The following is a 24,803-nucleotide window of genomic DNA, read 5'->3' as shown; positions in this document are numbered from 1 at the left end:
GCAGGGAAGGACTTTCTGCTCAATTCCAAAGGATCATTTGTAACATGGTGAGCTGGACAGCCAAGGGTCATACATACCCCAGAAGTACTGAGATCACTGACAAAGGACAATGGCATCCGCTCTGCGCCCTTAGCTAAGAGCCAGGGGGCTATTTTTTTATGCGGTAGTGGCACATGGCTTTTGTCCGTCAGGTCTCAGGTTCCATCCCAGCTGCAGAGAACTGGGGTCTGTGGACTCTCCATAGGAAACTTCACTCAAGTGGTAATGAGCCCCAAAGGCAAATTCACCTCCCTCAGAGCAGAGCCTCAGACACAGCTCTATGGCAAACCTACACAGAGGAAGCAAGACCCAGGAGATAGAAGGTAAGGAATCCCTTCCATAGCATATCATTAGGTCTCACAGGAGCTTAGACCTGATTGCCAGTTACATGGGGGCCTCCAAAGGCCATCCTAGTACCGTGCAGGGCCTCAAAGGGTATTGAACCAGCCTGCTGAGCATACTGCCCTCCCTGGCAGGCAGAACTGGTGTAAAACCTCTCCACAGGACCTGCTCTCAGGCTCGCTGCATAGGACACACAGAGAGAACGCCTGGTCTTGGGCTCGGATTCCCAGGGCACAGCCTAGGCCTGGTCTACCTTAGAAAATTAAGTCAACATAACTCCGTCACTCAGGCATATGAGAAACCCACACTCAGTGGCGTAGTTAACCAACCTAGTCCCCCAGCGTAGACAGCGCTAGGTTTCCATTGACCCAGTTACCGCCTCTAGGGAAGATGGGTTAGCTATGTGGAAGGGAGAACCCCACCCATAGGTGTGAAAAGTGTCCACACTTGAGGGGCAGCAGCAATACTGTTACAGCATTTCAAGCGTAGATAAATGCCATAGAAGTGGGGTTCCCAACCTTTCCAGTAATACGACACACGTCACCAAGACACACAATTCCACAGCACACCTGTTCTCGTCAGCTGAATCGATTGCTCCTAAACGTCACGTTTACTTACATTTACTGTGGTTACAGTCTTAACTAGAGAAGGTTGCAACATACTAGTGCATCCAACAAGCTAAACAAGGATCAAATGCACGACTGTTTCAAATCCATGCCAGAATACTCCAGCTTAGATGGGGAGCACAGAGACATTTTCAAAGTCTGCTCAGCGCCATGCTAGGGATGTTGAGTAAACAAGTAACCACTGAAAGCGGCTCCCCTACCCGCCAGCCCGCTGGAGCCAGGACGCTGCTTTTAAGCCACATCCCATCCCCAACAGGCTCCACCTGCCTTGGCACTGCTAGGAGTGGGGGTGGGCTCCCTGCCAGCTTGTTTGGGCCAGGAAACAGCATTTCAGCTGCCTCCCAACCCAGACTGGGTCCTGCGGGGTCGTCATTTCCCCTCAACGTGGCTCTGCAAAGAACCACGGTGTGGGTGGGGTGGAATTGAAAACATTTCACAGCACACTTGGACAGTTCTCGCGGCACACCAGTGTATGGCGTCACACTGGTGAAAACCATCGCCATAGAGGTGCCCTGAGGCTGTTCTAGGCTACCCGAGAAGCTGGGTAGGCCCCAGCAAGTTCTAAAACATACAATGCATAAACTCTGAACCTCTGCCCAGCAGCCACACATCTTACCCTAACCACAGAAGCCATCTTTCCCTCCTCTGTGGCCCGTGGTGCTAGTGAGGAAGTGGATTTGAAGGGCAAACAGTGGAGATCTTGCTTTGAAACTTCTTGAGGGAATGGTTCTGCACTGGGCCAGGCCGGCTGGGTTTGCAGAGACCTTTCTTCCTTGTTGAGACTTTGGGACTCATTACTGAATCCAGGGGAGGAAGGAGACTATGCCTCCAGCCTATAATCAAGGCCCAGCTCCTGGGAGAAGTAAATGCTAATTACAGAGGCTCCAAGGACCAGGATCTGGGCTGTAATCACCATGGGAGAAGTCAAAGGCTGCTCTAGCAAACTGCTGCTCCTCAGCACTGGCAGCCAAGCCAAGTCAGCAGAGGCAGGGGGTGATAATGGGGAATATGAGTATTGTTCCCCACTTCTTCCAAGGCACCACTTAAAATAGTTGGCAGCTACTGCAAATTCCAATCCCCCTTGCTGCCAGATTGGAAGGAGAGAGGGGGAGGGAGGTCCCAAGTGGCAGCATGACACAGCAAGGGAGGGCAGAGGCTGGGAGTGCTTTGGGAGAGCACATGGAGGGTAGCGGTGGGTCACATGCACGCTGAGAGCACACAAAAGGGAAGGAAAGCACATCCGTGCACAGCAAGAGGAACAAGCAGTAGAGGCCTAGTTGGGATCTAAGTGTTTTAATTCCACCTATCTGCACTACCAAGAGGGCTTTTCTTGGCTGAACTTCTTGCACGGTGAGCTTGCAGGAGCCCAAAACACAGGGATGAACGAACCAGAGCTTACGTTTACCAAGAAGTGGGATAGGGCACTCCAGAAACCTGGGTTCTGTTCCTGGCACTGACCAGCTACAGCCAATCAGTGTCGCTGTTCTGTGACTCAGTTTCCCTACCTGTAGAATGGACCTAATAATGCCTACCTTCTTCATAAATGCTGAGATCTGCTGATGGCAGTGCTATCTTTGAGCTGGAGCTGAGATCTGTCTATATTCACTGGGACAAGAGGCACCCTGACAATTAACCAACATGGCCTGTTTTTACCCCTGAGCACTAGGTCTGTGGGACCTAGCAAGGATCCAGATTAGGCCTCTACTACACCAGAAGCCCTGTAGCAAACAGCATCTGCCTCAGGTTCAAAGATGACCAATAAAGGAACTTCTTGGGGTGGAGGTAAGTTAGCAGCTCCCTTGCTGGCCAACACACATCTTGATGGAGGTCCACACACTCAGCCTCTCCATTTCCATGGCTATCACGTTGCGCATAGCCATGAAGCTGTGCACTAGATGAAAGGAGGGCAGCAGGCCAAGAGCATGCTTCCAGCTAGCAAGACAGTCTCCTGTTGGGCCACTCTAGAAAACTCCAGGCTGAGAACTTACAGCCCACTTACTTACTTCATTTGAGGGAAAACATTAAAGACTCTGCCATGGAAACAGTGTGACCCCGTAGAGTCTGGGAGTCCAGGGTGTCAAAGACTTTCCAGTGAAACACAAGTGTTGTTTATAACACACACACCAAATAACTCTCCTTGGAGTCAAAGTTTCCAGGAGCGGTGCTGGGGCTGCTCTCCGAAGCTGCATTGTCTCCAAGCGACAGTCCCTCTCTTCAGACTCTCTCAAATCTCAATTCAAGAATGTTGTTTGGGTTGAAAAAAACCCCTATTACTAGGAAAAGTGAGATCATAGGTGCGGAGGAAAGTCCAAGGAGAATTAACTCCCCTCTCCTGATCGTTGGATTTTTGGAATGGAAGATTCTACCAAAACTCAGCATAATTCATTGTTAATATAATTTAATGGATAATATCAATATCTATCCTTAGGCATTATTTTCAATTTTGATTAGTTTAAATTATCACAGTTGCATGAAAGGAGAGGGTGGAGGGATCAGATTGTTTATTTTCATTAAATAACTCATATTAAAAAGTTAAAGCTTTATAAATGTTTAACACAAATTATCAACATCATGTGTCAAAATATACAAAACAAAATTGCCTTAAATCAACAGTGCATCCCTGTTTGCGCTGTTTATTGCAGTGTCTTTGTAAAAATCCTCTTTAAAAATCTGAATTACTGAATTTTGGCTGTAAGGAGTTCTCAAGTAGCATTTTTCTTATTTTCCCATCTATTTCCAATATTATCATCAATGGAAGTATTTCTTCATCTCATGTGTATGTGTACAGTGAAATCGATGCATGAAATATGGACTACAAAGGTTACTAAATAAATAAGGTGTTATTTACACGTCCCATAACACAAGAACTAGGGGCTCTTCCATGAAATTAAGAGGCATCCTGTTTAAAACAAAGTATTTTTTCACACAATGCACAGTCAACCTGTGGAACTCCTGGCCAGAGGATATTTTGAAGGCTAAAGTTATAACAGGGTTTAAAAAAGAATTAGAGAAGTTCATGGAGGCTAGGTCCCTCAGTGGCGACTAGCCAGGATGGTCAGGAATGGTGTCCCTAGACTCTTTTTGTCAGAGGCTGGAATGGACAATCACTCGCTGATTACCTGTTCTGTTCCTTCCCTCTGGGGCACCTGGCATTGGCTACCTGCCTGCTTTAATTTCCAGGGTAAGAGGCCATGCCTAGCTTCAAAGCCCCCTTTCACAGGTACAGCCTCTTTTATAACACACTTAAGGAATTAAGCGATTTCCTTCTGTATGCTACTGGGCACAAGTCTGCGCTTTGTACCCTGGCTGTTCCCCGTGGAACGTCATATGGAAGCTTTGATGACCAGGTGTGGCCCATCCCCTTGGCATTAGGTCTCATCCTACTGTAGCAGGGTGGGGCACCCATGTGCAAGGCACTGGTTCTGTTCTAACTCAGGCAGACGGGAGACGCCTGCTGGCTGACCAGCTCTATTTCCTACGTTCTCCTGGCTTTTCACTGCAGTTCAACCATCCAAGCACTGACCAGGGTCAGAGCTGCTTGTGTATTGGACACTAGAACAGCAGCAGGTGGTATCTCTATGTGGGTTTGGTTGCTGTCTTACTTTCCCTTTGCTCTCCCCTTTGCCTCTTCTCCAAGACCACAGCCTGTGCCCGATGCCTGAACGCAGTCCCTGCGCAGGGCTGCAGAGCCCTCAGAATGGCTGCCCACCCCTCAGCTGTTAGCTGCCTTTTCCAGGATGCAGGGAGAATGAGCAATCAAGAGAGAGATCAGTTTGGAGAAAGGGAACCGCTGTCAGGTGTTCGTCTACGGCTAGATCTACACGAGAGTGCTAAGTCGATTTCTGAGACGCATTTCTAGCTTTGCTACTGGCATAGCTAGAGTCGACATCTCAGAATCGACTTTCTTAGTGTAGATCTGGGCTCTTCACACTTGTGCCAACGTCCCTTACCCCACGCAATAGCATGGAGTACCAGGGTTGACAGCCGAGCCCAGAGAGGTTGATTTTGCTGCGTCTTAACACGTGGCAAAATCGACCAGAGCCAGAAAACATCATGAGATGCAGATAAAATTAACTTAGATAGACTTAATGTAAACTTGCCCTGGGCTTACCCACTGCTTCCTGGCTTAAGAAGCCTTTAATGCTATGCCCAGAGCAGCTGCAGAACAGCGAAGTGTGCATTGAGGGACAGAGAGGTGGTTGCAGGTCCGTGCTCCCACAAATGCAGGCTGCTGAACATTATTGGCCTTGTTTGATAGCTGCGTGCTGTGTTTTGCACAACCTAAGTGAGCACAAGGGAGAGAGCTTCATTCAGAGGTGGCCAGAGAAGCTGAAAGTTACAAACAGCCAGAGACGTGTCTGCTATTAAATGCTGCAACTTGTCAAAGATACAGGGTTTGGGATACGTTATGCTTCTGCTATGAGACCATGGCAGTCTTGTGGCACATACCTTAGTACACCTTTTTTCTCATGAGTGTATGCAGGAACAAGTGATGCATGGTGCAAGGCTTGTAGCAAGCTTCATGTAAGGATTTTATTCTGCTTCATGCACAGTTTTCAACAACCTCATGACGTTTCTAATGACATTCAATGGAATAAGAAATAGTCCACCCTACTGTGTTTTCTGAACAGCAAAAAACTCCAAATGCCTACGCATTACACGGAGCAAACTTGCAAGTCAGTGCTAACAAACCCAGTGCTGGGGAAACACACGTTTGCACTTTCAAGGTCACCAATTTGCATGGCAGGGGGACCTGCTCTCTGCATCTTGTGGGGTAGTACGTTGGGAGGAGCGGAAGCCTGGTCCCTTATGAGTGTGGGAGTTGAGGCATTCACCTGCTCTCTGCTGTTCTCCACGTGTCTTGTGGCATGCAACATCAGGGAACAGGGCAGCTCCTTGGGGTGAGGGAGTGAAGGGTGTAGCCCATTTTGCAGAGCTCTCCGAAGCAGAGGGCTTCAGGACACAGCTAGCTTGGGGCAGATGGTGCCACAGAGCTGCACTATGGCGTGGGAGCTGAGGGGTCTGCCCATGGGTCAGCTTTGGCGTGGAGAGAGCTGACAAGAACCTTCATCTCAGCAGTTTGTCCCTGGTAGAGTTCACAGCCTGCCATGAGCCAGGTGAGCATCGCTGCCAACAACATGGTGCAGTGCTTCACAGCAGCTGCAGCTCAAGCCAGCTTTCTCAGGGTGCACGTGCACAGCCATTAAACAACCATGGTGAGCCTCTGTTAGCTCACCAGGGACCTGTTTAATTGCTGTGTAGATGCCCAGGCTGGTGTCCCATCCTCCACTCTTCCAGAACCAGGACTCCAGCCTGAGAACAGGCGCTTCCCTTGAAATCGTATAACCTGCAGGCCGGGCTCTGCCAGCCTGAGTCAGCTGACTCCAGGCCTACAGATGAGGGGAATCAAAGGGGTGAATTGCTCTACAACTCAAAAGGGTCCGGGGCCCGTCTGCTGCCACTGCTACTGCAGCGGCAGCAGTGGATGGAGCCCTGGGCCTTTTAAACTGCCACCAGAGTGCCAGGCAGCTCTGGGGCTGGGAGGTTCCAGTACTGCACTCCCGGCAGCACAGAGGGCAGAGCCAGGCCCCAGGCACACCTTCCTCCCTGGGCCTGCAGATGCTGTCAGCTCCTCTGGCTGACTCAGGACAGGTGCAGGGGTTTTGCTGTAGCATGGACATGCCCTGGAAAGCTGTGGCAGGCCGGGCTCTGCTCTAAACAGCCTTAAGTGAGCCCATACTGCCACAGGAAGCATGACCCCTTCCTCTCTCCAACCACTCTCTCCCTAATAAACAGCCGCGGCTCCCCTGGACAATGATTCCCCGTAACCTGTCCCCTTCCTAACAGCATCCAGGAATCCTCCTCCTGTTCTTTCCAGCTGCCGTGTGCGCTCCTCAAAGTGAGGTGCTGTGGGTACTTCAGCCATTAGGAGGGTCACTGCGGGCATTTCAAGAAGCAGCGGTAGTTTAGGCTGGGATTTTCAAAGGAATCCAGTAAACACAACCCCCTAAGGCAGTTTGGCATCCGGCGCCTGTTGAACTGAACTAATTTTTTCCAGGCTCCTTCAGCGACTCTACCTCCAGCGCCCTGAAGGCTGCTGTACTTAGGGGTTATTAGCAGTTGGATGAGGATCTACTGGCTTTTCTTTATTGAAGGGTGGGGATGGGGGAGGAAATGTAATGTTGTCTTGAAGTTTTAAAAATATCATGTGTGTTGGAATCTGGGGAAAGTGGATAGCCTTGGAGTTACAAAGGCCTCTTGCTTCTCCAGACGTCGCTTGGCAGAGAATGATGTGGAATATAGAAGTGGCTTGGACTTCCAGGTCCTGTGTGGTGGATAAATAATAATATTTAACCCTTGTGGAGGCCCATTTTAGCCACAGATGTCAAAGCACTTTACAAAGCTGGGTTCCTACTGTTATCCTCATAAACCAGACGGGGAAACTGGCATTGAGAACCAAAGTGACTTGCATACATTTACACTCTCAAAGTACCATCTGGGGAAGAACCCGGAGCAGAGCCCTCCAGGCAAGGGGGGTGAGGCAGTGGTTAGCCAACCAGCCTAGGATTCTGAAAACACACCTCCAATTCCTTTAGCCGTATAAACCTGGGTATGTTCCTTAGTATTTGTCTATATGGGAATTATCCATCCAAGCTAACTCAATTTGTTTCATTACCACTGGCCCTACAATCAATAGGTGACTTCTTTTGTTGTTATATATACCCTGGATTTTATCATTTTCATTTCAACTCATCTCAGGAGTGGGTTTTACCCATGAAAGCTCATGGCCTAATAAGTGTGTTAGTCTCTGCGGCACCACACAACTGCTCATTGCTTTTCAAGTTACAGAGTAACACGGTGACCCCTCAGAGACTTTTCCTCCTTTGCAAGGAGATTAGAATAAAAACATCCAACAGTGGAGCTAATCCAGAACAGTGAATCCCCTTCCAATTAACAGTGTACTTTATTCTAGATGAATAGTCATGTGAAGACTGGGCTTCAGGTTGTCCTCTGTCAAATGGGAATAATAGCCCTGTCTACTGCACAGGACAGTGACAAAGGTTAAACATGGTAAAACGCTCTGATGATGGCAAATGGACAGACCGTGTGACAAAACTCCCCTTCAGCCGTGGTGGGTCCTACACTTTCAGGCAGATAGCTCACCTCAGAGGCTCACGGCAGCCTTCAGCTCAGATACTTTCTCTAGGGGCACGAGCTTGCTGTTGGTTGAGCCACCGCCAGCATTGGCCAGCACAAGGTGGGGAGAGGAGACCACACTCCACAGTCTCAGCTGCCCCTTCAAGTGATTCATGGCAGGACAGATGTCTTCACCAAAATTAGTCCTTCTCCTACGCCGGATAGGGAGTTGGCGATGGGGAAAACCCAGGCCCGCCCTCTCCTCCAGGTTCCAGCCCAGGGACCCTATGATAGCAGCTGCCTGCCATGTCTCCTGCACTTCCCCACATCCCTCTCCAGCAGCTTCCTTTCCCGCAGGCTCTTCCTGCTGGTATTGACTTGGTTGTTCTTGTCTCTCCCCAGCTCCTCCCACGCCGTGAGCCATCAGAAGGAGAGCCCTTTTTGTGCCAGTCTCAGCTCATTCTTCATTGGCTCCAATCGACTCTAGGAAGTTCCTGCTGGCTCTGGATTAGCTCGTTAGTTTACCCTGTGAAAAGGGACCTATTTAATCAAGGGCTAATATACCTCCCTTTTAACACTCTCTTCTAGCCATCTGGCCTGAGCCTGTTACAATAGAAACTCAGGACTGTCATCTTCTAATCCAGGGGTGAGCAAACTTTTTGCGTTGGGCCCCACTTCTCATCCCTGCAGTTAGCACGCGCACACACACACACACACACACGCACGCACACAACCACCTGTCCAATGTAATCCAAACTGACAGAAATTTCGGTTATGTGCATATGAAAAAAACCCTTCTGGCATGTGTAAGAAAACAAGTCGGTAGAAAAACTTTACAAATCGGTCTATAAAGGTGAATACACAGACATACAAACAGCCACAGATTTCAGCATTTTTAATGAGATGGATGAGCCTGAGACCCAGCAGCCAAATGTGCTGTGGCCCCTTTAGGAAATATCACACCCCTTTGAGGGGCCAGCCCACACTTGACACACCCTGTTCTAGTCTATGCTCATTCTGACTGGGGTATCTTTACAGCACCCTTCCCCACAGTATCTTTGGGGAAGTATCCCCAAAGTATCCCCACAGTATCCCCACAGTGGTTTGTAACCTATCCTTTAAATCCACTTTGGTACCAAATGACTGGAAGACAGCCAATATAACACCAATATTTAAAAAAGGCTCTAGAGGAGACCCTGGCAATTATAGACCGATAAGTTTAACATCAGTACCAGGCAAATTAGTAGAAACACTAGTAAAGAATAAAATTGCAAGGCACGTAGAAGAGCACAAATTGTTGGGCAAAAGTCAGCATGGTTTCTGCAGAGGGAAGTCGTGTCTAACTAATCTATTAGAATTCTTTGAAGGGGTTAATAAACATGCGGACAAGGGGCACCCAGTGGACATAATATACCTAGATTTCCAGAAAGCCTTTGACATGGTCCCACACCAAAGGCTGTTATGTAAATTAGGTGGTCATGGGATAGGAGGAAAGATCCTTTCATGGATCGGGAATTGGTTAAAAGACAGAAAACAAAGGGTGGGAATAAATGGTAAATTTTCACAATGGAGGAGGGTAACTAGTGGTGTTCCCCAGGGGTCAGTCCTGGGACCGATCCTGTTCAACTTGTTCATCAATGATCTAGAAAATGAGGTAAGCAGTGAGGTGGCAAAGTTTGCAGATGACACCAAGTTGTTCAGGACAGTCAAAAGCAAAAGGGATTGTGAAGAACTACAAAAAGATCTCAGCAAACTGAGTGATTGGGCAGCAAAATGGCAAATGAAATTTAATGTGGGTAAGTGTAAGGTGATGCATGTTGGAAAAAATAACCCAAATTACACGTACTACATGATGGGGTCAAATTTAGCTACGACAGATCAGGACAGGGATCTTGGAGTTATAGTGGATAGTTCTCTGAAGACGTCCACGCAGTGTGCAGCGGCAGTTAGTAAGGCAAATAGGATGTTAGGAATTATTAAAAAAGGGATCGATAATAAGACAAAAGATATCATACTTCCCCTATATAAAACTATGGTACGCCCACATCTTGAGTACTGCGTGCAGATGTGGTCTCCTCACCTCAAAAAAGATATATTGGCATTAGAAAAGGTTCAGAAAAGGGCGACTAAGATGATTAGGGGCTTGGAACGGGTCCCATATGGGGAGAGCCTAGAGAGACTGGGACTTTTCAGTTTGGAAAAGAGGTGATTGAGGGGCGATATGATAGAGGTATATAAAATCATGAATGGTGTGGAGAAAGTGAATATAGAAAAATTATTTACCTTTTCCCATAATACAAGAACTAGGGGACACCAAATGAAATTGATGGGTAGTAGGTTCAAAACTAAAAGGAAATTTTTCTTCACACAGCGCACAGTCAACCTGTGGAACTCCTTGCCCGAGGAGGCTGTGAAGGCCAAGACTCTACTAGGGTTTAAAAAAGAGCTTGATAAATTTTTGCAGGTTAGGTCCATAAATGGCTATTAGCCAGGGATAAAGTATGGTGCCCTAGCCATCAGAACAAGGGCAGGAGATGGATGGCAGGAGATAAATCACTTGATCATTGTCTTCTGTTCTCCTTCTCTGGGGCACCTGGCATTGGCCACCGTCGGCAGATGGGATGCTGGGCTGGATGGACCTTTGGTCTGACCCAGTATGGCCATTCTTATGTTCTTATGTTCTTATCTAGGCAAGAAACGGTCTTTCCTCCCATGTGACTTGGCAGAGGCACACAGCAAGCAGGGTTGTCAATCTGGCACCTTTCAGCAGCAGGTGAAAACAAATTCTTAGCCTTCCATTAGGTTTCTGGCATGTAGCTTATGTACCCTGGAAACTGCTCTATTAGAATAAATATTTCTACGATACATTCTGATTTAATAGTCAACTATTAAAATACCAACTTTGCTGTGACACGGAGCCAAGGAATGCTGCTTGTGGGCCCTCCTGCCATCTCTCCCTGCCAGGAGCGAAAACCTTAAAGATGCTTTGTTTCTAAACAGCTCAACCAGCTCAAACAGCTCAATCTTCTGCCCCACCAAAAGTCTGGGTTTTTTTGTTTGTTTTTTTTTTTTTAAAACTAATGAGAAACGCAGGGAACCTAGCAAAAGTCTGTTGAAAGCAACACCCACAATTCCACTAACTTGTTCAACAGAGAGTGGATGGAAACTGCCAAAGCCTCTGCAAGGAAAGACACAAGTGAGAGAGAAAGAGAGAGTGAGCAGGTTTGACAGAGCATCAAACAGTGTTAGGTATCTTCGCTCTACTCTGCAAACTGTCTCCTCCTGTGAGTCTGCTCCACAAGGAAAACCCGGCAGGCCAACGGGGCGGGCACCAACCCTGGCAAACTGACACACACACACACACACACACACACATGCGCTTTAATACACCGGAGGCCAGGCAGAAGAACACTGAGGCTTTGGAGAAGGGACGCTGAGTCCGGTAAGTTGCTTTCTGCATTTATCATGGAATGTGAGGGGGCTTTATTATTTTATTTGTTTTCATACCTGTGCCGCAAAGGGAATGCCGTCCCCTCACCACACGGGCAGCACGACACCGACATGGGGAGCCATGTGAATCACATGCCAATGACATGGGTGACACCAGTCTGAGCTGCCAGAGCTGCTTTGGTTACCACTGGGGGAGCTTTGACCCTTACTAACAATGCCTTTGGTGATGTGTTAAGTTCCTGGCTGGGATGGATGAGACAAGCTAGACAGATTCATGCCAAACTCAGTCTTCAGAACCCCTCAGACCTCCAGCCAGCACAACATTTTTGTGGCTGTGTTAAGGAGAGCACCTCATTTGCTGTGCTGAGCTGGTGGCACTGACGGGGATGGAGGACGCTCATGTTATTCCAGCAAGGTGCCCTGTGGAGCACAATCCTGCAGGATGAACAGCTGGTGAAACTGGTACCAGCTTATTCACACGGGCAGATGAAGCTGTTCAACCCAGTTTATCCTACACATAAAAGGGATGCAGCCCCCCGCGCAGAAATGGGGTGGGAGAGAGGAAAGCTCCCTCTCGGAATGGGACTGTGGAGACAAACCCCACAGACGTTGCCTGGACAGAAGGAAATTGTGCTGCATAGGCAAGAGAGACCCCTGAGGAACAGTTAAATTGTGGGGAAAGGAGGAGAAAGAGCACCTCAGAATGGAGGGCACATGTGAGCAGGCAGCTCTAGGAACACTGTATAGGGGAGATTCCCCCATAGGAACAGAGACCTAGGAACTGGGACAGACCCCAGGGCCAGGTTCCCTGTAAGCTAAGCACTTGGGTGACTGCCCGGGAGAGATTCAGACACCACCCAGCTGATTAACAGAGCACCCCCAGCCACCCACATGTGTTTCTATTGGTGGTGCACAGCCATACTTGCCTCAGTGCACACAAAAATTTATTCTGTACATGGATGGAAAAAATTAGAGGGGACACTGCCTCTGAGGAACGTCGCCAGGTCAGGGGTGGTGAGAGGCCCATTCATTGGGAAGCTGGAATCAGATTCTACCAGGCAGGGTACCCCTGGAATGGGAAAAGGAAAAGGACTGGTCTCTGAAGCAGCCTGCACGCCGGCCTCAGCAATGCACCACATTTCACTTTCCCCGTCAGCTGCAGGAACTCCTGTACGTATGGAAAATGGAAAAAACCCAAGGGCCTGGCCATGGAGTGCTTCAATTCCTCTTTTCTTCCCACCCGAGCAGCCGGCCGGCCAGCCAGCCATGCATCTAGGTGATGATGTGCAGTCTGGGTCAGAGTCGCACTGTACACTCTTTGTCTGGCATGCCGGGAATCCACATTAGGGTGGTAGCTACAACTCCACCCCCAACTTCCTTCCACTCTGCCCTGTGTGTATGTCTGCACCTGGGCTACGGATGTTCTCAGACCCCGTACAAGTAACTCAGGCGTCTGCTGTGATAGTTAGTTTGAGGACCTTCCCCCACCAAAGACCCACTTTCAACAGGCTGTCTACACTGTAGGGGCAGCAACTCCAGATCAGAATGTACAGTGGGTCCCAATTTCAGTTTTGCAAGGGCCTGGACTTGCCTGTAAGGGGGTTCCTGATCTGCCACATTTACTTGGATTACAGACACCAGCTCTGAGTATGGCCCCACTGTGCTAGGTGCTGTACGTACTCACAACCACACAAAGCTTACAGACTAGATACACCAGACAAAGAACTGGCAGGGTTATTGCGGCCCCATTTATAGATAAGGAACTGAGGCCCAGCGCAAGATAAGTCAATGCAGGAAGACTGTGGCAGAGACCAGAGTTGAAGCCTCAGCCCAGACCAAAGGGCAGGCTTCCCTCTCCACACAACAGACCTTTGCAATAACTTGGACTCATGCAATGCTCAGGGTAGCTGGCAGCCTCTGGGAACAGCCCATCGCTTACTGCTGGCAGTCTATGACAATAAGGCCAGGCAGGTGAATGCTGACTCAGCAACTTGTGGTATATACTGGAAGATTGCTCAGTCTCCAGGGTCACGCTCCCTGCCCTTCGGGGTAGATGAACTCAGTCCTGCCCTTGCAGGCAGTCTGTTCACGGATTTCAGGGGCTCAGCCTGCCCCTATTGTGTTCAGAGGTCCTCAGCAGGGCCAACAGCCCCATGGGCCCCAGGGAAAGATGAGGGGGACCCAGCTATGCATGCCCAGAAGGCAACTGTGTAGCTAGAATCGATTTATCTGAAATTGACCTAACCTGGCTGTCCTCACTGAGGAAGATCAATGCAAGAGTACAGGGGAGGACAGTATTGCAAGAAGTACAGAGGTCGACTGCCAACCCCTGAGAAGTCGATTTCACTTGTATCCACCAGGCACATGAAATTGAACCCCAGAAGATCGACCCTGAGTGAGTTGATCTTCCAGGTAAGGTGTCTTTGTCTTTCCTCCATCCTGTGTACTTCTTGTCTATATACACTGAAAGTTCCCTGGGAGTGGAAATTCTTTCTTACAATGTACAGCTCCTAGCACAACATGGCTCCAATCTCATTTGCAGCTTCCATAGCAGCGATGGATAACCAAGATTAGTGAGCAGGCTGTGTGAGTAGCGCTCCTCCATCTCAGTGGGCAGCCCGTGGCCCACTGGGGTTCCATCTGTGGTCTGCGCACCCTGTCTGCTTCCCTCCACACTGCACCTCTCATGCACTGAAACACAGGAGCCCTGCACTTCCTAATCCTGCTCGCACTTGCAGAGCACTATGAATCCACTGATTTGCACTCCATCCCTGCTCCTCCCACTCCCTCCCTCCCAGAGCTTGAACAGCCACGAACAGCTGATTCATGGCACTCCAAAAGTGCAGGGGGGCCTGGGGAGGAGCAGGTAAATGTGGGGCTCCAGTGCCCCAGTGCACAAGAGGTGCGTGGGAGAGATGCGGTAGACGGGGGGGCGTGGGCAACAGCTGGAACCCCACTGGGCCACAGGTTTCACCGCTGCTCTATAGACACTACTGTTGTGATAATAAGTTATTGTGAACAAAATGTCACTGGCACGAATGTTCACCAAAAGCAAATGAAAGGGTGTTGAAGGGGAGCGAAGGTTTGCAGGTAGTGTTTGTGGTATTTATCTAGCTCTGTCACTGCAATCCACAGGCACTCTCCCACAACGGTACGATAACTCCTAGCTCTTCTACAGCACTTTTCATTAGCAGGCCTCAAACCACTTTACGAAGGAGGTAAGTGTTGTTTCCTATTGTACAGATGGGAAAACTGAGACACAGCAAGAGGAAGTGACGTGTCTACAGTCAACCACAGACACAGTCAGGGATAGAACCTGCATGTCCTGGTTCCTGCTCCATCACACTAGGCCACAGGCCTCCCCATGATAAAGCCCAAAAAAAAGTGGTCCTGTAGCACCTTAAAGACTAACTATTATTTATTAGGTGATGAGCTTTCATGAGAAGGACCCACTTCTTCAAATCTGGAGAATAATTGAGAAACGTGATAAAATCTCTCCTGCTTCTCATTTCAAGTCACTGGTGCCTGACCTAAAGTTGCTCATATTTTTTCCCCTTCCATACAGGTTCCCTGAGGTTCTACACGATGCACTGGGCTTCCATCCTGATAGTAGCAGGGATCTGTGGGCTCTCCCTGGGCCAGTATGAAGAAGACGAAGATATGTACTTGTTGCATCAGTACCTCCTCAGCCAAAGGTCGTCCTATAACTACATGCCATTCTACGAGGATGAGGCCTTCCCTTATTATGTCCCACCGGAGCCCTTTGTTGCTGAGCCCATTTCCCGGGAATGCCCCCAGGAGTGCGACTGCCCCCCCAACTTCTCCACAGCGTTGTACTGTGACAGCCGCAACCTGAGGTACCTTCCTTTTGTGCCTTCCAGGATGAAGTATATCTACTTCCAGAACAACCAGATTACCACCATCCAGGAGGGGGCTTTCGACAATGCCACAGGGCTGGAATGGATCGCCCTGCCCAGCAACCAGATAACCAGTGAGAAGATGGGCAAGAGGGTCTTTGCCAAGCTCAAGAACCTGGAGAGGTTGTATCTGGATAACAACAACCTGACCAAAATGCCCAGCCCCCTACCAAGGTCCCTGAGAGAGCTCCACCTGGCTTACAATCAGATCACGAAAATCCCCTCCAATGCTCTGGAAGGCTTGGAGAACCTCACTGCCTTGTACCTCAGCCACAACCAGATCCATGATATAGCAGCATCTTTCAAAGGGTTAAAGTCCTTGATCCTTGTTGACCTGAGCTACAATCACCTCAGGAAGGTCCCTGATGGCCTCCCAAGCTCTCTGGAACAGCTCTACCTAGAGTACAACTACATCAACACCATCCCTGATGAGTATTTCAAGGCGTGCCCCAAGCTGCTCTACATCAGGCTGTCCCACAACAGCCTGACCAACAATGGGCTGTCCTCCAGCACCTTCAACACAAGCAGCATCCTAGAGCTGGATCTGTCTTACAACAGGCTTCAGAAGATCCCCCGAGTCAGCACCAACCTTGAGAACCTCTACCTCCAGGGGAACCAAATCAATGGTGAGCAGCATCTCACCAGCAGCTTCTTGGTGCTGAAGGGCCCTGTTGTCAAATGGTCAGACAAACAGTAGGGAGATGGGGAGCCAGGTTCTGCCACTGGTCTCATGATCTGAGCAGAGGGCCAGGGATGTCCAAAACCTAAATTCCATTGCTGTCTCTGCCACTGATTTCTTGCATGGCCCTAGCCCTGTCTCTTCCCTACTCTGTGCCCATTTGCCCCGCCCATGTGGTACTTTCGCAAAGTGCTTTGAGGTGCTGGGATGGATGGTGCTCTGGTCAGTGCAAGATATTATCCTTTTGCTCAGCAGAAGTCTCTCCTGTGTCTGTGAAATTATCTTTTTTTTTTTTTTAAGTTCTGCAAGATGAGGTACAACTCCAAAGAGAACTGAGAGGTGAAAAAATAATGAGATTGAGATAACGAGATGTAACAAGAAATAACGAGATGGTTAAAAAAATACCAGTGGAATTAAAAGGTCAGATGACAGAGGGCATCTTAGGCACAAGTCATGTAGCTGCAGTGAGGATGAGGGATGCTACCAGAGAGGTGAACATCAGAAAGGATAGTGTATAAGAATAGGACGGTATTCTTTCAAATATTTTGAGAGCCCTGTCATGGTGCTCACTGTGTCTTCTGTCGAATGGAGGCTGCTGGATCAGACAGCCTGGCAGCTGGGAGCTGGGGCCAGCTGGGAGCCCGGCCAGGCTGAAGAGCAGAGCGTGGGTAGGGAGCCTGCATTGAGAGGCTGGCAGCCGGGTAGCTGGCAGCCCCCCAGCAGAACCCAGAGTCCAGCAGCAAGGGACCAGCACTGCTATCTCCTGGTCCAGCAAACTCCCTTGTTTGAGACCTATCAGGTCCCAAGGGTACCAGACCAGGGAGGCCCAACTGTGTAAGAAGCCAGTGAGAGCAGCAGCAGGCAGGTGTCTAGACCTGGTGTGGTCACGTACATTGAGTAACGCTCTTACTTGGGACCCCGCTGTGCCGGTGTGGCTTCTTTATATGAACTTCTGTTGTGTAAAAGGCAAAAGACATGAAAAAGGGCATGGAAAGAATGAAAAGGACCTCACCCTTTGGCTGGCAGGTGAGAGACGTTATTTTGCTCCCCCTCTCCCTGGTGCACAGCTGAGCACACCTAGGGACGTGCTTTGGGTCCCCTGCCCAGGGATGTAAACTACTGATTCCTGTCTCGCTTAGGTGGGTGCAAACGGAGAGGGACTCCACTGAAGTCAATGGAGTGAGTGGGAGCAGTGTTGGGTCCAGATGACACAGATCTGATCAGAAAGAAGGGGGAAACTTTCAGTTCATACAGCAAGTAACTAAAGCAACCCAGATCATGGGGTCCCGTACGCAGTACATCAAGGCTACTGGGTTCCATTCATTCAGAGGGATCCCAAGAGGGCACATGGAAAGATGTTTGGTTTTGTCTGGTCTTTTCAATCTGCCTCTCTCTCTATCCCTTCTTACTGGGATCCACTAAACTTCTGCCATCAGCATCTCTAAAATGTCTCCAATTTGGCACCATCAGGGAATTCAGCTTTGGACTCATTTACTCTAAACTCTTGGCTCATCCAAAGCAGCTTGGATGCAACAGGAAGATTCTTTCACGTCGGAAAGTCTCATGTCACCATCTAGATTTTTCTCCAAATCATCCAAAGTCACAGAAGCCAAATTCCTGTGCAAAATGTAGTTCCCCCTCCTCAAAGACAAACGGAAAAATCTCATTTGAGATTCTAAATGTGTTATTTTTGGTAGTTTGGGAATCCTTCACCTGACAGTCAACATTTTGAAACCAGCCTGGATCCATTGCTTACTAAAAGTCATGAACGTTATTTCCTAACAAGGTTTCATCTTATTATTTATAATTACTTTGCTTGTAGTCCCAACCAAGATCAGAACCTTATTGTGCTAGGAGCTGCATAGCCTCTTTGTAAGAAACACCCCAGCCCCAAAGAGTTTGCACACATGTCCTCCAAGGTATTTAGAGGCCTAACTCCGATTTATTTCAGTTCACCTCCAAAGCAGATCGTACTAATTCAACATAAGGCATGCCTACTCCAGAATAAGAGTGTCCACACATGGAATGAATCACGAGTAGTTAATCTGTCTTAAATTCACATCCTTACCTTTTTCTGGATTATTTTTCATGTGTGGACAAGCTCTTGGTCTCTTTTGCCTGGGTTTGCCATCTGTACAATGCAGATAAGAGCACAGCAGCCTTGTGAGCGTTAATCTTTTTCTAAAAAGTTATGGGGTGCTCAGATAATATAGTCATGGGAGCCATATAAGCACTCAACAGATATGCCCCAAAAGGGGTCCTTCCAGGTTAGTGGAGATATGACATGTGGGAAATTAGTCCTGTCATTTCCTATGCAGCCCAGTTCTGTGGTTAAACAGGAGCCTTTCATCTCCAGAACCAACCTGGCATCTGTCAGCAGGAAAAAATTTACTCAAATAAGAAAACAAACACTACTTTTTTTTTTTTAAACTTGAATGTCTGGAAAAAGCCATTCCTGCTCTGCTCTCCTGACAAGCCCTGCCATCAGAATGCTCTGTAAAATCAGAGAAACCTAAGCAACAAGCCTATGCTGCCTGCACCACTTCAGTTGTTAGTGATCCATTGACTGTGTTAGGGAAACACATTGCCCCACACTGGGGAACTGACAGACCTGCAGAAGGAGAACAGACTCCCAAACATTTGCTTTCAACATGTGCAGTTGTTGAGGCTTCACATAGAGGGTGTTAACTCACCCTGTCACTCCAGCCCTTCTGTTTATTTAGTCATGCATTTTTACGGCTGTTTGTGCAGCTGAACTTGAAAGCTTTCGGTAAGGTTCTCTGAAGACTTTTATTTCCTTGTAGCGAATGAGGAATGCTGCAGACTGACAGAATTGAGGGGCAGAGTTTGGTTTTTAACACAGCTCTGATCTCTGCCGAGCGTCTGAGATAATGTTGTTGTGATCTTCTGGACTGGATATTCTCCCTCTGACTCGTCCCCGATGGAGACTACTACTTTGTCTTTAGCGTCATCTGAGTATCTCAAGGAACTCTGCAAATCCTGATGGCTGAAGCTAAGGCAATTTAGTCCAGTGGGCAGGGACTGAATTTGATCCTGCCTCTGCCACTAACTAGCTGTGTGACTTTGGGGCATGTAATTTAACCTTCTCACCCACTGACTGTTTTGTCTTCTGGAGCTCTTTGGGGCAAATGTCTCACTATATATATATATATATATATATATATATATATATATATGTACAGCACCTAGCACAATGGGGCTTGAATCTTGTTTGGAGCTTTTAGATATAACTGCAGTATTCCCATGTACATAAGTATATTAACATTTTCTACACAGTAGTACTTCAGTACTTTAAATTCAAGTACTAAGAGAAGAACAATTAAGTACTGTTTAAAGGTCCTTTGAGAGTAACTGACTTTCTTAGCTGCAAATACTTCTTCCAAATAGCTGTTTGAAATAAGCACCTCTCTCCCACCTCTCCCAGAGTCAAGCTGGCCCCCAGAACTGGCTGGCCTGCTTAGGAGTTTCAAGCCTCAAGTGCCAGTTACTAGGGCTTTGTTCCATTGGCCTGGCCATTGTACTATGCAGGAAATTTTCTCCCTTCATTTCTGATTGATCAAGATGACCACATGGTCCCCAGCCCCGATGCAATAAGGAGACTCTTTCACAGCGCCTGGGGAAAGGCCAAAGTACAAAACCCACTTGTATAGATACCTTTGTGCAGCGATGACTCTGTGATGGACCAGTGTCCGGAGAAACAACAGATAAGCTATCGAGGGTAAGAATTAGCTTAATTCTCATAATTAAGTGGGGGGCTGAAAGACTTTTCAGGTGTACTCATAAATACCTACCGGAGGGGTAGCCTTGTTAGTCTGTATCTGCAAAACCAAAGAGAAGTCCTGTGGCACCTTTTCGATAACAGATGTAATGGAGCATAAGCTTTCGTGGGCAAAGACCATCTGACGAAGCGGGTCTTTGCCCTCGGAAGTTTATGCTCCAATAAATCTGTTAGTCTGCAAGGTGCCACAGGACTTCTCATTGGTTTTATAAATGCCTAAATTCCACTCCCCCAGTATACAGGTGCTTCTCAGTAGTTCTGTAATGGTGTGCTTGGCACTTATAGGGATGCCCGTTGGACCAGTGCGCTGCTGTATTAGAAATAACAGGGTGTCACAACAGAGAAGCAGAGGCAGTGAGAGCTGAAGCAGATTTAGCCAACAACACCTCATGAATCAATAACTTAGGCAGAACTAGAATTCATGTTTCCCAGCTCCCTGCTCCTACTCAGTCAGGGCTATGGGTCCCCGTATGAGATGCCCATTCCCTGACCCGCTGTCCCCATGCGATGCTGAAGAAATGGCATCTTCCTGCTCTCCCAAGTCTGCATCTGAGCAGCACAGTCACCTTTCCAGGTTGAAACACGAAACATCTGTGCTAACCATTTCTCTCTCCCTTGCTATTTGTTAAGTCTTTGCCAAGTCCTGGAGCTTTGCTGCCCCCTGGCTGCTCTCCTCCTTACCAATGGCTGCACAGAAAGCTGGATAGTAAGAGAGGAAGCCGTGCTAGTCTATACACTATCAGAACAAAAAGCAGTCAAGTAGCACTTTAAAGACTAGCAAAATAGTTTATTAGGTGAGCTTCCGTGGGACAGACCCACTTCTTCAGACCATAGCCAGACCAGACCAGACTCAATATTTAAGGCACAGAGAACCAAAAACAGTAAGCAAGGAGGACAAATCAGAAAAAGATAATCAAGGTGAGCAAATCAAAGAGTGGAGGGGTGGGGGGGAAGGTCAAGAATTAGATTGAGCCAGGTATGCAGACAAGCCCCTATAGTGACTCAACACGCCCTCTCCCACAATACAGCAGGTTTGTCAAGGTTGGCTGAGGCTCAGGTGGGCTCACAACAAACAGCCCCCTTCACTGCTGGTGGAGAAATTGGGCGAGAAGTAAGAACAACTGATTCAGGCCAGAATTCCATAAGAATATAAGAACGGCCACACTGGGTCAGACCAAATGTCCCTCTAGCCCAGTGTCCTGTCTGCCAACAGTGGTCAATGCCAGGTGCCCCAAAGGGAGTGAACAGAACAGGGAATCATCAAGTGATCCATCCTCTGTCACCCACTCCCAGCCTCTGACAAACAGCCTAGGGGCACCATTCCTACCCATCCTGGCTAATAAGTACTGGTGGACCTAAATTCTTATGAATGTGTCTAGTTCTTTTTTTGAACCCTGTTAAAGTCCTGCTCTTCCCAACATCCTCTGGCCAGGAGTTCCACAGGTTGACTGTGAGCTGTGGGAAGAAAAACTTCCTTTTGTTGTTTTAAACCTGCTACCCATTAATTGCATTGGGTGACTCCTAATTCTTGTGTTATGGAAACAAGTAAATAACTTTTCTTTGTTTATTTTCTCAACACCAGTCAGGATTTTATAAATCTCTATCATACCCGCCTTTAGTCTCCCTTTCTAAGCTGCAAAGTCCCAGTCTTTTTAATCTCTCCTCATATGGCAGCCATTCCAAACCGCTAATCGTTTTTGTTGACCTTTTCTGAAACTTTTCCCAATACCAAGATATTTTTTTTAGATGAGGCGATGACATCTGTAGTAAGTATTCAAGATGTGGGTGTCCCATGGATTTACATAGAGGCAATAAGATATTCTCTGTCCTTTTTAAAATGATTCTTAATGTTCTATTTGCTTTTTCCACGGCTGCTTCACATGGAGTGGATGTTTTCAAAGAACTATCCACAATGACTCCAAATTCTCTCTTAAGTAGTAATAGCTTATTTAATCCCCAGCATTTCGTATGTATTTTTGGGACTGTGTTTTCCAAACTGCATTACTTTGCATTTATCAACATTAAAATTCATCTGCCATTTTGTTGCTCAGTCACCTACTTTTGTGAGATCCTTTTGAAACTTTTCCCAGTCTGCTTTGGATTTAACTGTCTTGCACAGTTTAGTATCAGCTGCAAATTTTGCCACCAACAGACTTCCCTACCCCACATTAATAGAAGAACTTGGGCTGACTCCCCAACATTTGCAATAGTGTAACTCAAAGCACAGCGGTGGGGTTACTCCCAATTTACACAGGAATAAGTGTGCGGAGAATCAGGGCCAGAGCATTTTCTACCCTTTCAGATGTGGCTAGTGGTGTCCAACCTAAAAGGGCCTGGGTTTGCAGAGAGACGATGCTCAGCACAGTCTGAAAATTAGGCTTCCTGAAGGTGTTGCAAAATCATTATTGAGGCTTGGTCTACTCCACGCAGGTAAGTCGATTGTAGATATGCAATTCTAGCTACAGCAATTGTGTTGCTAGAATCAACATCTGAAATTGATTTACCTGGCCGTCTTCACAGAGGAAGGTCAATGGGAGAAAAGCTCCCTTCAAATTCCCTTACTTCTCACAAAATTGATGAGTACCAGGGTCGACTGCCAACCCCAGATAGTTCGATTTTGCACATCTCTATCAGACACACAAAATCAAACGCTGAAAGATCAACCCTGACCGGGTCGATCTTCTGCATAGTTTAGACATACCCTCAGGTCTGACAGTCTTGGCCCTTGTTCAGAGCAATACATATTCCAAGCCCCTGTGAGGTAGCCCAAGAGTGGTTTTTAGCTAGGGGGCATGTTGAGAGGACGAGAAGGCAGAAGGGATCTCAACTGAATTTCAAAGGCTGTGTGTGCCATAAAATGTGTTGTCCAAAAAAAGTGTATTACCATAGTGCCTGCACACTCTGGCCTTGATTCTGGGGGTGCTCTGGGTCTGAGGACCCACTGGCAGCCAAGCTCCCCCCGTGCCTCTCACTCACAGGCAGCCCCACTGACCAACTCCCAACCTCTCCCAGCACTTCTGGAGTGTCACAAACAGCTGATGCGTGATGGTCAGGAAGTCGTAAGAGGGAGGGGGAAGAGCAGGGATGGGGCACACTCGGGGGAGGCAGAAGGGAAGAGGTGGGATGGGGCAGGACAAGGGCAGAGCCTGGTCAGATCTTGGTGGAATGGAGCAGCGCCCAGAGCAGAGTAGGAAGTCGAATGTCCCCTGGCTAGAGGAGACATCAGTGTGTCTAGTCATGTCTGCTGTGAAGCATCCACAGTGCTATGAGCACCGATACCTGCTAGGCATGCCTGTGTTCCCCTGTGTTCCCACTGGGAGTGCAGGAACCCTGGGCTCCTGCTGTCTCTTAGCTCGCTGTCTCATAAGAACATAACATAAGAACGGCCATACTGGGTCAGACCAAAGGTCCATCTAGCCCAGTATCCTGTCTGCTGACAGTAGCCAATGCCAGGGGCCCCAGAGGAGGTGAACTGAAGACAATGATCAAGCGATTTGTCTCCTGCCATCCATCTCCTGCCTTCGACAAAAGGCTAGGTACCATACCTTACCCCTTGCTAATAGCCATCTATGGACCTAACCTCCAAACATTTATTGAGCTCTTTTTTAAACTCTGTTAGAGTCCTGGCCTTCACAGCATCCTCCGGCAAGGAGTTCCACAGGTTGACTGTGCGCTGTGTGAAGAAAAACTTTCTTTTATTAGTTTTGAACCTGCTACCCATTAATTTCATTTGGTGTCCTCCAGTTCTTGTATTACAGGACCAAGTAAATAACCTCTCTGTGTTCACTTTCTCCTTTTCTCCCTGCAGAATTCTCCATCAGCAGCTTCTGCACGGTCGTCGACATCATGAACTTTTCCAAGCTCCAGGTCTTGCGGCTGGATGGGAACGAGATCCAGCGGAATGCGGTGCCTCCTGATGCCCCCCTCTGCCTGCGGCGTGTGGCTGTTATCGAGATTTAACCCCAGCGTGCGCACCCCGTGCTCTCCCCTTGTCGTCGGGGCACCTCTCCAGTAACCCAGGCGGGGGGAGGCCTTCGTTCTCATTTTAATGCAGCTTGTTGGCTTGATTTGGCTTCTGCAATAGTGTAATATGGCTGGCACAATCAATTGCCTAGGTGGAGTTCCCTGCTCGAGTAGGAGGAAAGTTTCATTGACTCCACACACTAGGGGCTAGTCCCCTTTGGCCTATCAGGTCACTCCAGTATGGGGGTAGGTCTCTGCTTTGTCCTAAAAAAGCCCTACGGTTCTCTCTCTCTTTGTAACCAGCCAGTCAGTTCTCTTGATAATTCCCACCATTGTCTTGCTGCATATGTGGGTTGCCTGGCAGGGACTCACGTTGTCTCAGATAAAACATTTTGCATTCGAAAGTCTGCCGCCAGCTTTGGTGATTTGGGGGCGCGTATTCTGTGTGGGAGGAACTGTGGTAAAGGGATCAGATAACTCAAGTTTTTGAAAGGGAGTGTGGGAAACCAGAACAGGCTGTGGGACAGTGTGAGGATCAACTGAAAAGAGACTGTGAAAGAGAGAAGCAGAGAGAGAGAAAGGGGGAGAGGAAAATTCAAATGGAAAAATACCTATTGTCTATGGGTCAGAACTTCACCAGGTGTAAATGGGTGTAACCACATTGACACCAGTGGAATGAGGCTGATTTATGCCAGCCGAGGATCCTCATTTTTTACATCCTGTATTGACGGGTCTCCTCTTACTTGAGACTGCTGAACTTCCAGAACCCTATCCTCCTAAAACACACCACAGGCTTCTGCACAACTAACATCATGTAGGAGCTGGTTAATGGGGAACTGCATGAGACAGAG

At 48.1% G+C, this 24,803-nt stretch overlaps 1 protein-coding gene across 1 annotated transcript; it reads left to right on the top strand.

The window, feature by feature from the left end:
* Positions 1-15,170: 15,170 nt before the first annotated feature.
* FMOD (fibromodulin) lies at positions 15,171-24,318 on the top strand. The gene is made up of 2 exons (XM_074977608.1): positions 15,171-16,137; positions 23,798-24,318. Exons 1-2 carry the CDS (start codon positions 15,180-15,182, stop codon positions 23,947-23,949), a joined length of 1,110 nt encoding a protein of 369 aa, XP_074833709.1. The 5' UTR covers positions 15,171-15,179; the 3' UTR covers positions 23,950-24,318.
* Positions 24,319-24,803: the final 485 nt, after the last annotated feature.

Source organism: Carettochelys insculpta, chromosome 26 (genome assembly GCF_033958435.1).
Source record: "Carettochelys insculpta isolate YL-2023 chromosome 26, ASM3395843v1, whole genome shotgun sequence".
Taxonomy (NCBI): Eukaryota; Metazoa; Chordata; order Testudines; family Carettochelyidae; genus Carettochelys; species Carettochelys insculpta.
Note: the sequence above shows the minus strand (reverse complement) of the source record. Positions and strands in the feature narration are given on the sequence as shown.

Coding starts and splice junctions, on each gene's coding strand:
- FMOD (XM_074977608.1), top strand. CDS start 15,180: ATGCACTGGGCTTCCATCCTGATAGTAGCAGGGATCTGTGGGCTCTCC. Junction 16,138..23,797: donor CCAGGGGAACCAAATCAATG/GTGAGCAGCATC, acceptor TTCTCCCTGCAG/AATTCTCCATCAGCAGCTTC.